Consider the following 15,876-nt stretch of genomic DNA (forward strand, 5'->3'; position numbering starts at 1 on the left):
CTCCTGTCGCGTTTGGAGTTAACGCCTCGTTGGGGAGGATTTGCGGGTTCTGCCGCGCCACTCAGCTCGGCTCCTTCTTTTGGTTCATTAGAGACGAGGTCTTTGAGGTTAACCGCGTTCTGGAGCTCTCCCGCCGCCATCTTAGCTGCGAGTTTTGCTCCTAGGGTTCGGCATTGTGCCGTTGAATGCCCGTAGGTCTGATGATACTCGCAGAATGCCTTTTCGTCATAGTTGGTGGGCTTTCTTACCCAGGTGTTTGTTGCGCGGCTATCCTCTTCCGCGTCCAGTGCCTACTTGGTAGTTGTGGGCACCTCCGCTTCTAGGTTCGTCCGAGCTCTGCGTTGTTGCGTTGTTTGATGGATTGCCTTTCTTCGAAGGGCGCGCCAAAATCGAGCTTCGGATTGCTGCTTTCGTTGCTTCGTACTGCTCGTCCAGATTCTTCATCTCTTCCTCGTTTACGACGAAGTCTGATGACCGATGCAAGGTATCTTGAATCGTTTGTGGTGTGTTGAGTTCCATTTCCCGTTGAAATTCGGATTTGTACCCTAAAGATCGTTTCAGAGCTTCGAGTGCAGCCTTGTCGCTTATTCCTTCTATTTTGGATACGACCGCCTTGAACCTTGCCATGTAATTCCGAAGCGGTTCATTCGGTCCTTGGGATAGCGTCCACAAGTCGGCATCAGAAGTTCCTCTGTCCATAAACATCGAGTATTGTTTAAGGAACAAAGCAGAGAGCTGTTGGAAACTGCCGATTGAATTACGCTCCTGCCTTGAAAACCACTCGAGCGCGGCTCCCTTGAGATGTTCCATGAAGAGTAAACAATAACCGGCATCTACTTCCCGCTCGGTCAGTTTGGCAGTGTTTTTCGTGAAAGCTCGTCCCATTGCTATCCGGAACACTGTGATGTGCGCTTTCGGATCGGTCGTTCCTTCGTAAAATGGGATTCTCACCTTCCCCGGCTCGGGAATCCTAGCCTCTGTGATTCTCGCCGTGAATGGTGTTCTCTGGGTTTTTTCAAGCATCCGATCGATCTCGGGCGATGCACTCGTCGCGTTATGCACTTGAGACTTCATGGCCCGTATCTCGGCTACTGTCCGAGCCATTGATACTCGCAGCTCTTTGATTTCGAGGGTTTGTGCGTGAGTCATTCCCTTCGATTCGGGGAGTCGCTCCCGCTCCTCTCTCCTCGGCTCATATTTGCGTTCCGCCTGCTCGATCCATTGGAGGTTTTCTTCTTCCTCAATTGGGTTGTCGCCGCAAGCCTGGTCGGTGATTTCGTCAGTCCGGACGCCGTTTAGTGCCGAGGCGAGCTCTTCTTGGCTTATTCGCCGAGCCGAGCCGTTTTGTTGCGAGTTCGTGGTTCCATCGTTCTGTTGGGCGTCCAGGTCGATCGCGTCATTCTCCTCTTCGCCGGCTCGTCGCCTTGAGTTCCGACGGAGTGGGGGCGGCTCGGTCATGTTGACTCGGGTTGCCGCGGGAGTCTGTTTGCCGAGAGGACGAAACATTGGCGGAGCCAAGGGATTTCTTGCGCCGCTTCCCGAGGCCTCTGCAGGTGTTGAGAAATCGAAGCGTCTGCGGATTCCACCTATTGGGTCGGAGATTCCGGCTCTCCAAGTTGGGTGTCGTTGCTCGGCCGCCATCGCGTCGAGCCTCTCTGTAATCGCCTCGTTTCTTTTGTCCTGCTCATCGATCTTCTTCTTCAACGCAGCCATCATGTTTCGCATCTCCTCTTGGGTTTCGGTCGTCGCCGTCGTTTTGCCTGATGCTGGAGTGTCCTTCTCCGCGCCGTTATCGTTGTTGTTGTTGTTATCGTCGAGGGTGTTGCTCGCCATGTTCTTCGGATCTTAAAGTCTCGTCAATTTAGAGTAAGAAAGTTTCGAGTCCCCTGAGACGGCGCCAAATTGTGTGAGCCAAAACTCGCACAACCAAAAATTTGCTAAGGAAAACTTAAGGGATCGGAAACATCTAGGGTTTATCGCAAGAACAGTAAGATCGAAAGAAGGTTTTTATTGCCGTGAAAGTGTTTAGTCTTTATTGCTTAGGGTTGCAAAAAATTACTTAATGAATCGCAGAGATATCCTATTTATACTAATTTCTTGAACCGCTTAGCCGAGAATCTCGGAAGAGATTTTCGGAACATTTCCTTATCGTTTCGTGCGGCCACCGTCATAATACTTCGCTTAGGGCTTTCTTATGGGCTTCTGTCTTTCAAAGCCTTGGTTCGGCCCAAAATCGGCTCGGCTCATTCCCCTTCTTATGCGGCTCGCGGCCCATTTGCTTTCTCGCACAGCTCGGTCCCTTCGCTATCTTGCACAGCTCGGCCCATTTACTTCCTCCTTACGACTCGGCCCGTTCACAGCTCGGTCCATTCCTCTTGTGCGCGGCTCGGTCCACTCGTCTTGGTGAGCGCGGCTCGGCCCACTTGTTTTGTGGGACAGCTCGGCCCATATTTGGTGGACAGCTCGGCCAAATTAGTTTTCTTCTATACTTAGTCATTTTGAGATGGTTTTATCCGTTTGGGGTGAAACCGACTCAAACATGTATTTATGATAAATGCACAATATCTCTATGGCTATTCTCGATTTTCTAATTTTGAATAGTAACTAAGTTATTTGCACGTTTATTTTTTATTTTAAAAGGATGTAACATGAAATTTTCATTTCGAAATCGGCTCAATACGACATTAGCTCAATACGAAATCGAATTTAAATTTCTTAGTACATTTTTCCTTCTTGAAATTCTTGAAAGAGAGAAATAATGTATTTATAAGAAAATTATATTCGAAACTAAATAATTTCACGTTATAGATATAGTTTCAGGTTTTGTATTGTCACTTATTAGCAATGTCAGGTTTTGGCTTATCCTTTCTCTCTCTATGCTATGATGTCAACAAGTCCCAACTAGAAGTTATCCTCTATCAAAATTTGGCTTCTCGAATAGCCACATAGTGAAGAGATGGATAAACGAGAGAGCGTTAAATCAGGGCTGGAAAAGTCAACACACTCACACGTCTAATTACGTGTATTCTTACACCTCACGGTAAATCCGGTACTTCTAGAGAGATGCATGATGGCATCAAAACCCTAAACAATGATCAATATTTGAGGAAAGAAATGCTTCCACAGATAATGAATGAGCTAGGTAAACTTCGTAGTGTGGTGCGAGTAAAAACCCCTTACGACACGAGATTCTCACAACAAATGTGAAGTTGGAGATTATAATATATATATATATATATATATATTTATATAGATATATTGTAGTATGAAAACAAGCAAGCTGGAGATGAGGACGTACTCAGGCAATTAATTAAGGACAAGCAATTATTAAGAGAGAAGTGGCCAAATTATGTAATTAGTTCATTACTTATGTATTTGCAATTTAAATCTTTGTAATTAGGTCATATATTGTGTATATGAAGCAAAGCTTTAACATTTAATGAATAATAAAAGTCTCTACACCAAACTAGATTTCTTGACATGGTATCAGAGAAATGTTAATCTAGTTTCTGTTGAAATTTCTTTCAAGCACTAAGAAGGCCTCTGTTGAAATTTCTTTCAAGCACTAAGAAAGCCATGTTACTAGTTCTGATCAGTTTCAACTTTCAATGATGATAATTGATAACTCTCACTCATTCAGACTCTTACATATTCTAGACTTGTACAGCTGTTTGTTTTATTTTTCTTTTAGTTGGCGTGGCTAATGGGGGAGGGCGTAATTTTAACCTAAGAGAGTATTTTCTCCTTTTAGTCACATTTTTTGACGATTCCTTTCTACATTAGAACCCCCCCCCCCCCCCACCACACACACACACATTTTTTTTTACGAAAATGAAGTTTAAAAGAGTTGCGCATTCATTTGACTAAATCATTTTGATCTTAATCAAGTCAAGAAATAGTACTACATTTTATGAGCACATATTAATTGTTTTGGATGTTACATATTTTCCATTAATTAATGTCTGTTACATGCATGCACATCCTGCTTGAGCTAGACCAAGACCAAGATCGTGTTCAGGCATGTATTAGCCCAACTCAAATACTGAAATACTATAATGACTTCTTTTGTCTGCTTCATCATACAAATATACAATACATAACTGCTTGAACCATTTATCTTTAATCATCCCAAAATCAAATCAATCCTCGGTTACCAAAACACTTGGGTTTGTGTTTATCGTTTTATGTTTTGACTTTGTACAGACTTGGCTTTGGGATATATAGCAAGTAGTTTCTTTCTAATAATTCGTACAGACATGGCTCATCATTCATCTGATGCAGTGCCTAAAACATCTTAATGCCTCAACACGATACCAACAAATAGACATGTTGCATTTTTTTGTTTGATATACCAAAAAAGAAGATGAAAGGTACGGTTTTATTAGATAATGATAGGTATTCTTAATATAAAGAAAATAGCTTTGACACTAAACAAGATTCAATGAAAGCTAGGAACAAACATTTGGAAACAATCCTGTGAATATCCCGACATTGTCATAATACTACCATCGTCTAGCTTGAACACATTAATCTCATATTCGTCCTCATCAGAGAAGTAAATAGAGTTGGGCAGACATCCGTTGAATTCATGAGTCAAAACCGAGAAACAAGTATCAGTAGCCATCACAAGCGCATTGTCTCCCAAAGACTTAACTTGTACCCATTTCTCCAATTCTTCATCCACCTTGTAAACCTTGAAACCAACCATTTTGGTATAATAGTTTCTTTCTGATAACTCGCATCTCGTGATCCCAACATCATCGTGTATCACTTTGTAACTTGGAGGATAACTTTGACGATTCACTGACCTAACTTTTATTTTCTGAAGATTATCTTCAAGGAGACGATCCACAATGTAAAACTCTTCACAACACTCCACTAAGGTTAAGTCTCTACAAGAGTCATCAGTGATGTTTTCATCGAGTGAAGGTCCATACCTGTAGATGTCGAGAGATGAACTAATCCACCAAACAATCCCATTGGAATCCAAGGCGTAGGCTAGCCCTCTCTGGACTATAATGTCGCAGAATAGAGCCACTTGGTCTTTGATTCTGGTCCAAATTACTCCGTTCCAGTACCTGATCTTCCCGTCGCAGCAGACTCCGAGAAGTGGATGTTTTCCCGTAAGGACCAATCTTTTGAACCCAAAATCTTGGTTCTTCTTTAGCCAGTTTTGAACAGTATAGGCTGGTTGAATCTCAAGAACTTTGAATTTGGTAAGGTCGATATTTTGGCACCAATGATGCAAGGGGAGGCGCGAAAGAGGGTTGAGAAGACAACGAAATGTCCCATAAGTGAGCCCCGCTGTGTCGCATTTGATCAGCCACCCCTGGTTTGAGGAGGAGACTCGGAAAAAGGAGGTGTGTGATAGAAACTCCCTGTAGTTGAGGCCGTAGAGTTGTTTCTTTCTAGGTGGTTTAATAACCACAGTTGCGATGAGGGGGTTGAGGTGGATGAGAGGGCGGCTTGGGAAAGGATTGTCATCAGCAACAGAAATGGAGGAGCGCCAAGATGTACAGGTGCTACGGAAGTGGAGGAGCTCGAGGACAGAATACAAACGGATGGCAATCATCAAGAGTAGCTCCTTCGGTAACATAGACCAATCAATCATTTTGTTCATTCTCTTTGTTTCAAAATTTTTCAAAAGCAAAACGCTATCATTCTTTATAGCTATGAGTCGATGTATATGTTTGTCTTGACTTTTTAGAGCAACTAAATAAAACGTTGAATAAAGCAGCAATTGATAAGATAATATCTATTCAAAAGAAGATTTATGGGAAGAATTATAGGTTATTTATTTAAAATCAATGCAGAGTATTTGACACTTAATAAAATCAATGAAATGACATCGATTTTTTTCTATATATTAAAAATATTTTAGATTTTATGTAAACTTTGACCAAATAAAAAGATTTTATGTAAACACTCTCTCAGTCTCTCACTACACTACTTTTGAAAAAAAAAATTATGATTTTGCCATATTGGATATACTATTTTAATAAAATATTTTAATCAATGAAATGACATCGATTTTTTTCCATATAGTAAAAGTATTTTAGATTTTATGTAAACTTTGACCAAATAAAAAGATTTTATATAAACACTTTCTCAGTTTCTCACTACACTAATTTTGAAAAAAAAGTTATTATTTTTCCATATTGGTTATACTATTTTAACAAAATATTTAAATCAATGAAATGACATCGATTTATTTCCATATAATATAAGTATTTTAGATTTTATGTAAACTTTGACCAAATAAAAAGATTTTATGTAAACACTCTTTCAGTCTCTCACTACATTACTTTTGAAAAAAAAAAGTTCTGATTTTGCCATATTAGCTATACTATTTAAAAAAAATATTTTAGAGGAATTATGTGCTATTAATGTGAACAGAAGACTACAAAATTAAATACTACATAATAATGATATTATTTTAATTAATTGAATACAATTCTATTCTTTTCTCTTCTAATTCTTTTTTATTATTATTTTTTCCTTTCCGGCCATATAAATTTTTGTAGAAATGTTGTTGGGATTAAAAAGAAAAATCATATCCTTATGTACCCAAAAAACCGTCTATAAAAAATCTTTTTTAAAATTTTTTTAAAAAATAATAATATTATGTACTAGTATGGTAGTCCCAAAACTCATAATATTTTTAGGATTATCCATAGATTTTGTAATATTGTTTATCCACTACCAAATTACCATTATTTTGTTGGTTAATTTTATTATATATTTTTGTATGTAATATAATTATTGTTATTAATTAAGTTTGTGATAAATTTTATCCTTAACTTTGCTTCTTTTGTTTTACAAATAATGTTATTTTCACATATTTTACATAAATTACAAAAATTAGTAAAAGTTTTACATTATTCTTTATTAGTACACACAATAATTTTCTCTTTCTAATCAATATACTAAAACAAAACTTATAATGATACAATTTGTGAAGTGTCAAATTCATTGATTTAGGTTGCTAAGAGCTCGAATTTGTTTTCTTCTGTGTGGATTCCTGTTCACTTGAAGTATTATGTAACATAATTAATATATGATTCTGCAATTTCATCGCAAATTTTGATTTTTCTATTTCCAGTTGAAGTTGTAAGTCTACATAAACACAATATCATAGTTTTGTATAAAATATATCAAGTTTTTTTTGTTATACGAATAATTTTGCATCCATATAAGATCCAAACACAAATATTAAAATGGAATTTTCTAAACTAACAGTATTGCATCCAAAAGCAGAAGCAAATACTGGTTTCTGGATCCAGTATTGTAATAGAATAAGAACCAAGAACAATTTAGTTTTTGATAATTGTTGACTTACGAAGATATACATTACTAGAAAATGTAAGTAAATCATTTTTGTATTCGGGAAAATTACTTTCACTGGACACATTCGGTGAATTTTGTTTGACACACTCGGTGATTCAAATGCATAATATCATCACCAAATGATACCAAAACATGTGACCGCAAATTGTTATATCTTTGATAAAATATGTCTATATATAATCAATTAAACTAGTGTTTACAGCTGTAGAAAGAAAAAAAACTAGTGTTTACAAAATTTTATATATGTATAATATGTATCCCTCCGGCAAACCTTTAAAATAAAATGCCTATGAAGATCCTTCTAGACTTTTATCAAACCTTCCAATTCATACCTCGAGGTCCTCAACCTTCTTATGAAGATCCTCCTGAGAGCAAGAATCTCCAAAAATCGCTGAATCTACACTTTTTAACTCATTCTTGACGATCAAATTGTGATCATGAAACTTCTTGTTCATGATGAGGACCAAAGCCACAATGTAGACACTTTTTAATGATTTTCTTATGACAGTCTATGTGACAGTAATGATTTCTTTAACTATAAGTTTTTTTTTTTAAAAAAACAATATGTATATATTATATTTTTTGATAGATTTATGGTGTTAACTTACAAAATTTTAACAAATGACATTATTTATTTTCGAATTTAAATTTCTTAGAAGTACATTCTTCCTTCTCGAACTCTTGAAAGAGAGAAAAAATGTATTTATAAAATAATTTCATTCAAAACTAAATAATGTCTTGTTACAAATATAATTACATGAAATTTTGTAATGTCACTTTGCAATGTAAGGTTTTGGCTCATTCTTTTCTCTTTCCATGCTATGATGTCATCAAGTCCCAATTAATAGTTATCCTCCATCAAAATTTTGCTTCTCGAATAGCCCACATAGTGCAGAGATGGGTAAACGAGAGGAATAGATCAAAGTTAGGAAACTCAACACACTCACACGTCTAGTTACGTGTATTCTTACACCTCACGGTAAATCAGGTACTTCTAGAGAGATGCATGATGACATTAAAACCCTAAAAAAAGATCAGTCTTTAAGGAAATCATAGAAATGCTTCAACATATAATGAATGAGCTAGGTAAACTTCGTAGTGTGGTCCGAGTAAAACCCCTTACGACATGAGATTCTCAGAACAAAATGTGAAGTTGATAAATATATATATATATATATATATATATATATATTGTAGTATGAAAACAAGCAAGCTGGAGATGAGGACGTACTCAAGCAAGGACAATCAACTGTTAAGAGAGATGTGGCCTAAATATGTAAATAGTTAACTACTTATGTAACTTGCATTTTACAGCTTTGTAATTAGGTTATCTATTGTGTATATAAAACAAAACTTAACAGAATGAATAAAAAGATCTTTACACCAAACTAGGTTTCTTGACAAGGTATCAGAGAAATGTTAACCTAGTATTTCTGTCAAAAATTATTTCAAGATACTAGGAAGGCACGTTACTAGTACTAGTATTGATCAGTTTCAACTTTCAATGATAACTCTCACTCATTCACTCTCGTATATTTTCTAGATTCGTAGAGGTTTGTTTTATTTTTCTTTTAGTTGGCGTGGCTAATGGGGAGGAACTAGTGTTGACGTAATAAAGTGTTTTCTCCTTTTCGGTCTTACTCTTTGATGATTCCTTCTACCCCCAGAAGACCGAGTTCATCTGAATCAAAGATCTGTGCCAGGAGATATCGCTGTGTCCGTGTCAGATGTCCAGATCTGCTTTGTTGCTAAGGTGAGGATTAGATCTAGGGTCTTCCTTTTATTCATTTGTCTTCTTCTAGTGTGTGAGGTCTAGATCTGATGAGCATAGGATGTTTCCTTGTGCATCTAGCTATATCCATGTGTAAATCTAATGAAATGATATAGGATCTCATTAGAGGAAGAACCAGCATATTTGATTGTTCACCCTGATGTGTGGTTAGTGATTGGTAGTGTAGCTAGATCAGGTGTTTATCTCGGTGGTGATGTGCCGAGGTATGGACTTGTTTGCTGGGCTATTGCTGTCTGTGTGACCAAAGCGGTAGTTCAACGGTGGGGGAAGGTACGCCGATCCTTCCGGAGTCTATATGACTGGAAGTCTGTCTGTGTGACCTGGCAATGTTGAACCTGTCTGTGTGACCTGGTGCATGTCTTTGTGACCTGGCGATGTAGAGCCTATCTATGTGACCTGGCAGTGCCTGTCTGTGTGACTTGGCAAGGTTGGAGACATCACAATTGCTTGCTAGTTGTTTGTGCATCGCTAGGATGCTTGTGTGTTGCTTGTTGAATTTATTCTTGACATGGTGGTTGGAAATAAATGAGTGAGAAGGGAGGCTGGTCTGGTTCTCACTGAGTAATCCCCATTACTCACCTCTCCTCTTCCCTTGTCTTATCAGGTGTAGGTGAAAGATCAGTTTAAGTCTATGTTGTTGATTGTTACCTGGGCGTTTTCGATCCTGGCAGACCTGAGGCTCACTATCTGGACCAAATCAGGCGTCTGACCGAATGCGGTTAGATGGCCAACCTAACATGCCTGATTTCTCCGGTTTTCTTAGGAAGTCTGGGATAGGGATGTTACAAAAACACTCGGGTTTGTGTTTATCGGTTTATGTTTTGACTTCGTACAGACATGGCTTTTGAATGTATAGCAAGTAGTTTCTTTCTAATAATTCGTATAGACATATATGGTTCACCATTCATTCTTATTGCTACGAATCGATGTGTTTGTTGGTCTTAACCTTTTAAAGAAACCAAATAAAACGTTGAATAGAGCAGTAATTCATAAAGTAATATCTATTCAAAAGGAGATTTATGGGAAGAATCTTATTATAAGGTATTTTTTAAAAATCAATGCAGAACATTTGACACTTGGTCAATCAATGAAATGACATCGATTTTTTTCTATATAATAAAAGTATTTTAGATTACTCTCAACAAGGAAAAAAATATGAGTAATTCTGAGAAAACAAAAATGGTTACCGAGGAAGAGATCAATGAAAGATCTGACGACAATGGCTATCTTTGGTGCGTTGAAGAAGGAGAAATTGGTGAAATCTTATGCGCCCTTCCCGCACTGAATGTTAGTGAACGCCTTAATATGGAGGAAGCAGGCCTCCACAATGTCGTCGTTGCGGCTGAGTTGGTTATGGCAGCCGCCGAAGAAGTCGATGTTTCAAAGGGAGAGATGGAGCAAAAGGTCAATGTTTCAAAGGGAGAGATGGAGCAAACGGTCGATGCGATTGGCGAAAATACCAAAAACACAAAGTTAGGTCGTCGTTCTAGGATGGATGAATTGGATGATGCGGCTGGAGCCTCCGGTTCTACAGCCATCGGTTCGGCAGGAGAAGAGGAGCCAGCTAAGAAAGCAAAGAAGAAAGGAACTTCTCAATTGCATGCACCGCCTCAAGGTCCTCCTAAATGTAACATATGTCGGAGAGACTTTATTTCTTGGAAGGCTGTCTTTGGCCACTTAAGGGCGGCGCACAAGGACCATGGTTATCAAAGCTTCCTTCCTTCGCCCACATTCAATTCGACTGAGGAAGGATTTGGTGTGGTCGTTTCTGCTTCTGTTTCTTCAGCTGGTGGGGCGCTTGGTTTTGGCATCGGGGGATTAGGGATATTTGAATGTTGATCCGATGGAAAAAGAAGAGGAAGCTGGATCGGAATCTATTCCAAAGTTTGATCTCAACATGTCACCACCAGAAGATGAAGATGAAGAGGATGAAAAGGAGGATTAAGCCAAAACCCTAAACTAATGTTTACCAAATTTTATATTAGTATAATATTATGTATCCCTCCGACAAATCCTCTAAAATAAAATGCCTATGAAGATTACAATATTACATATACATCTGTTGAGATATTATGTTGAGAAGCGAGGCCCGTGTTCTGATCAACCCTCGAAACAATCCTTCTAGACTTTGATCAAACCTTCCAATCAATACCTCGAGGTCCTCAAGCTTTTTATGAAGATCTTCTTGAGAGCAAGAATCTCCAGAAATCGCTGAATCTACACTCTTTAACTCATTCTTGACGATCAAATCGTGATCATGAAACTTCTTGTTCATGATGAGTACCATAGCCAACTTGCTCCTTATGTCCTTCCCGTTTTGTCGTCCCGACAAGAACTCCAAGAAAGACTTCAAGACCGAAACGGTCATCGAAACGACACGTCTCATAGTGTGAATCACGGCTAAAAATTGAACATCCCCGTCTTGATCATGATCACGTTCTCTCATCGCTAACCCTACATTAATGTTCTTCAATGATCCAAGAAGCTTCTTCACTTCTTTCCTCATGTTCTTCCTAAAACCCACATAGCCCGAGTAATCGACATCTTTCCTTCTCCTAGCACGAGACTGAAGAACAAGTACGTGCTCATGAGTCTCAACAATAAGATCTCTCGAGACGTTGCATATATCCATTAGCCTCAATGAACCATCAAGCATTTCCTCCATAAACTCTCTCTGAATCTTCTTTCTCTCGTCATTAAACGATAACACACTTTGTGTCGGACCCATCTTCAATAAATCCTCCGTACAGTCGTACAGATCCTCCAGCCCTTTTAAACCGGAGTAAACCGATTCAGATGATGACGCCATCGTCTTCGTGTTCATAGTGATAAGAAGCTTGTCGAGCGATTCCTCGATCGCTGCTGTGCTAGGATGAGATCTTGAAGGTAAACTTATCGATCTTACATGATTCTTGATGATCATCATCGCCATATTTGTTTTGTTTTGTTTTTATTTTTTTCCGTTGAGCTTTGTTTATCTATACTGATTTTATTCAACGAGCTCTATTTATATCATAGGGAGTTTTTACCGTATATGTGTTACGTCGACCAACGAAACTTCAACAATAATAAGAATCTTTTTCTTATTTTAATTATGGCCAAAAGTGTGATGAGTTGTCATGTTTGTTTACATAAATTCTATTGTCAAATTATGCGTAATAGTTTGGCCACAGAGTTGATGAGTCATCGTTTGTTGTGCTTCCGGTTATGCCACATAATTAATGGTCTAGTCTATTTTTGTGAATTAAAATAATATCAACGGTCTATAAATTGTCTGGGTAGGTGAAGAAATGCAGATCTTCCTCAACCATATTATACCCCGTCATTCTCCCTAGGTTTACCTGTTACGTTCTCCTTTAGTTTAACATAAAGTAATATAAAGTATTTTAATTTGATTGGCCTCAAACATCTTAGGTTATGACACGTGGAATAGACTCGAAAGTCGAATCTTTTGCTGATGATTTCTTTGTATTGAAAGAAAAAAATAAACACCGCAACGTGTATATATATTTTTGTTTCATGTGCTGGGTTTGGCACAACTCACAAGCTCCAGCAAAGTATCGATATAAATAATTAGAAATCACCTTACTGTATCCGTAGAAATGATGATGATGTTTCATTTTCTTGCTTTGTGATCTGATTTTTGGCCAAACCGGTTCATGGTCTTGAGCAATTTCTGTAGATAATTTTCATTTATTGTTAATAAATTTTACATTTCAACAAAATAAAAAGATGATGTTATCAGTGTGATTAATAATAGTCATAGATCAAAGGAATAGAAAAATGGTACTACAATTACATAATGATATACTAATGCAGAATGGTTTGCAAATGTAAATTTATGGAAGACGAAAATATCAAAAAAATAGGTGGAAAAATGTCAAAAATTTTGTTTTCGTCTTTTGTAATATTTTTGTAGTTAACAAAAGGGGAGGTGCACCTGCACCTAATGATTTTTGATTCATATATAACTACAATAAAATCTCATAAACTAATATTCGATAAACTAAGATAATAAAGTTTCGTTGTTTCGAGTTTGACTAATGTAAAAATTAGCAAAATTTAAGAAAATTAGTTCTTTTCAAAGGTTTTCAAATAACCGATGTTCAATTTTTTCCTAGTTTCTACAAATTATCCGATCAGAAGTTTTTGTTTTTAAAGAACTAATTTTTCTTTGTTTATGGTCATGTCTTAGGTCAATTGTTATAAAAGATTTAATTATATTGTCATTTATGAGCGTCACTTTTGTAGGTCGCACAATCTTATACGCAGTCACCAATTATTGCATGCATCCAAAGAAATTCCAATTATGTTACGTAACATTTTCCAAGGCATAGATCTCCAAAAACTTTTTTTCCTAAGAGTATTTCTTGTGGTGCGATGTTAGGTGCGTTCCCTAAAGTAGTTTCGAAACTAAAAGTGCTGAACAACTAAACAATTCTAATTTGGAAGAGAATAGAAATTCATTTACGAATCAATGATTGCTTTGAAGTTTTATTTTTGTCAACATTGCCTTTGAGCTAGGTTAAACATTTGTTTATTTTCTTGTTGGTGATCAATTTGTTATCTCATACTTCCATAACTACTTTTCATCAGTAGAACTAAGTGCATTTTTAGTTTAAGTAACATATTTGGTAATCTTGTATTCTGAGATAAGCTGCCGACGGCTGAAAATATACAAAGACCAAAAATTACTGAAGTCATGCAGATTAAATTATTGTAGAATTATTAAATCACATGATTTGTGCAGGCCTTTGAGGGTAGAGTTGGAATCATCTTTGGAGGAGGTGAAGTTACAAATTCAGCAGAGTCATATATGATGGATAAGTATTTTTTTGGCATTAACCAAAGACAGGTGTGTTAATATTTATCAAATAGAGGAATAGTCTCCCATTTTATTTTTCTTCTCCAACCATTTTCTCCACAGTAATTAAAATAATATGTAGTTGGGAAGAGTGGACGTTGGTAATGGCATAACATAAAGGACAACCCTAACATAAACAACTAAATAAAGAGTTTCTAAAATAAAATTAAAGCTCGTTTATTTTTTTATTTTTGGGTCTAAACGTACCAAACAAGAGTTTGTGTTGTTGCTACTTGCTAGAATGTAAATATCATTGAAAAATGAAGGGTTTAGGGTCTAAACGTACCTTAACAAGGGTTTTGTTAAGGTGTGCTTATCACGTGGGTCAGTATCGTACACAAATGCAATATTACAATCACCAAGTTTAACTAACAAGAAAATTAATATTACCAACATAATCGACCGATACGCACACTATGCTAAAGCTTTTGCATAACAATGGAGATTAAATTGTAGAATATAGTAATCTAGGAAGTTATCAATTGTCTGCTCGTTTGCGTTCAGTATGACAGTATCCCCATGCTAATCTTTCTAATGCATGAGAATTCCAAAAAAATAAAAAATAGCAGGACTTCGAGGCTTTTAATTAAGAAATTAATTGGTATAATAGTAAAGTGAATTGATATCAAATTGGCTAAAAAAATGGTATGCTTTTAATAATAAAATATCTATTAATTTATTTTGTCAATTAAAGAATCATCAAACTAATTCTGTCAAATTTGGCTTTAGTTGCAACAGATTAACTAACTTTTGATTAATATATTTTAAAACTTATATAAAACTACAATAAAAAGTTTGACTCCAAATCTCAAAACCAAAAATTTTGTGCTATATCTTGAGTTTTCTAGTGCCGAAACAAGTCAACTACCCCGGCAACAAAACAGTGGCATACTTTGTGATTTTGCACCGTCGAAAATCTTGATTTATCTTTTTGGACAATCTTGATTAACCTATTCGACTTCAAGTTGTAAGTCTACATAATTTAATTACAAAATATATATCAAGATTTTTTTACACACATATTAAACTTGCTAGAAAGATTATGACTCGTAGAGGCTTGTAGATCAGCCTTATGGTTCCATTCATTTGTTTGGCTTAGAAAGAGTATGTGCTAGAATAAGAACAGAGAATACATTCCTTTTGGATTTTATAATCTGATATAAGAAAGAAAAAAACCTCTGGAAGCTTGTTAATCAGCCTAATCTTTTTAGCATAAAAAAAAGACCTTTGGATGGGCATGTGTGTAAAATTATATAAAAACCTTATAATAGTTTCTGGAATATACGCAGTCACCAATTATTGCATGCATGATGCATCCAAAGAAATTTCAATGTTACGTACATTGTATAAGGTATAGATATCCAAAACATTATTTCCTAAGAGTATTTCTTGCATGTAGCACCATGTCAGGTATGTTCCCTAAAGTAAACAATTTGGAATAGAAGAGAAAATGATTTACAAATCAATAGCCTCAAAATTTTATTTTTGTTAATGATATCTTTGAAGTTAAATATTAATTTCTTGTTGAAGATCAGTTTGTTACCTATGAAAAAACATATTTCCAAAACTATTTTTCATCAGTAAAACAATTCTCACGGTAATATAGCAAAAGTACATAAACTTTGTGCATTATCTAATTAAAGTAACTTATTTGGTACTCTTATACGAGTATATGCTGCCAGAAGCTGGATATACAAAGACCAAAAATTACAGAAGCTAAGTCATGCAGATTAAATTATTTTAGAATTATTTAATCATATAATGTGGGCGGCTTTGGAGATAAAGTTGCATTAAACAGAGTAATATATGATGGATAAGTGTTTTATAACATTAAGGAGGTTGAACCAAAGACAGAGATGTTTAAACATTAATC

General features: G+C 36.4%; 4 protein-coding genes across 4 annotated transcripts; 1 reads left to right on the top strand and 3 right to left on the bottom strand.

Annotated features, from left to right (window-relative positions):
• Positions 1-267: 267 nt before the first annotated feature.
• Positions 268-1,104, bottom strand: LOC112089926. Its single transcript, XM_024160793.1, has one exon. The coding sequence runs from the start codon at positions 1,102-1,104 to the stop codon at positions 268-270; it is 837 nt and encodes a 278-aa protein (XP_024016561.1).
• A 3,334-nt stretch (positions 1,105-4,438) lies between these two features.
• LOC18026253 (F-box protein At2g17690) lies at positions 4,439-5,611 on the bottom strand. Its single transcript, XM_006409202.1, has one exon. The coding sequence runs from the start codon at positions 5,609-5,611 to the stop codon at positions 4,439-4,441; it is 1,173 nt and encodes a 390-aa protein (XP_006409265.1).
• A 4,707-nt stretch (positions 5,612-10,318) lies between these two features.
• LOC18026254 lies at positions 10,319-10,978 on the top strand. Its single transcript, XM_006409203.2, has one exon. It carries the CDS (start codon positions 10,319-10,321, stop codon positions 10,976-10,978), a length of 660 nt encoding a protein of 219 aa, XP_006409266.2.
• Positions 10,979-11,186: 208 nt separating this feature from the next.
• Positions 11,187-12,071, bottom strand: LOC18026255. The gene has a single exon (XM_006409204.1). It carries the CDS (start codon positions 12,069-12,071, stop codon positions 11,187-11,189), a length of 885 nt encoding a protein of 294 aa, XP_006409267.1.
• Positions 12,072-15,876: the final 3,805 nt, after the last annotated feature.

This window comes from Eutrema salsugineum, unplaced genomic scaffold (assembly GCF_000478725.1).
Source record: "Eutrema salsugineum unplaced genomic scaffold, Eutsalg1_0 scaffold_11, whole genome shotgun sequence".
Taxonomy (NCBI): domain Eukaryota; kingdom Viridiplantae; phylum Streptophyta; class Magnoliopsida; order Brassicales; family Brassicaceae; genus Eutrema; species Eutrema salsugineum.

Excerpts from the sequence above, each read along its gene's own strand:
- LOC112089926 (XM_024160793.1), bottom strand. The coding sequence starts at position 1,104 with ATGGCTCGGACAGTAGCCGAGATACGGGCCATGAAGTCTCAAGTGCAT.
- LOC18026254 (XM_006409203.2), top strand. The coding sequence starts at position 10,319 with ATGGTTACCGAGGAAGAGATCAATGAAAGATCTGACGACAATGGCTAT.
- LOC18026255 (XM_006409204.1), bottom strand. The coding sequence starts at position 12,071 with ATGGCGATGATGATCATCAAGAATCATGTAAGATCGATAAGTTTACCT.
- LOC18026253 (XM_006409202.1), bottom strand. The coding sequence starts at position 5,611 with ATGATTGATTGGTCTATGTTACCGAAGGAGCTACTCTTGATGATTGCC.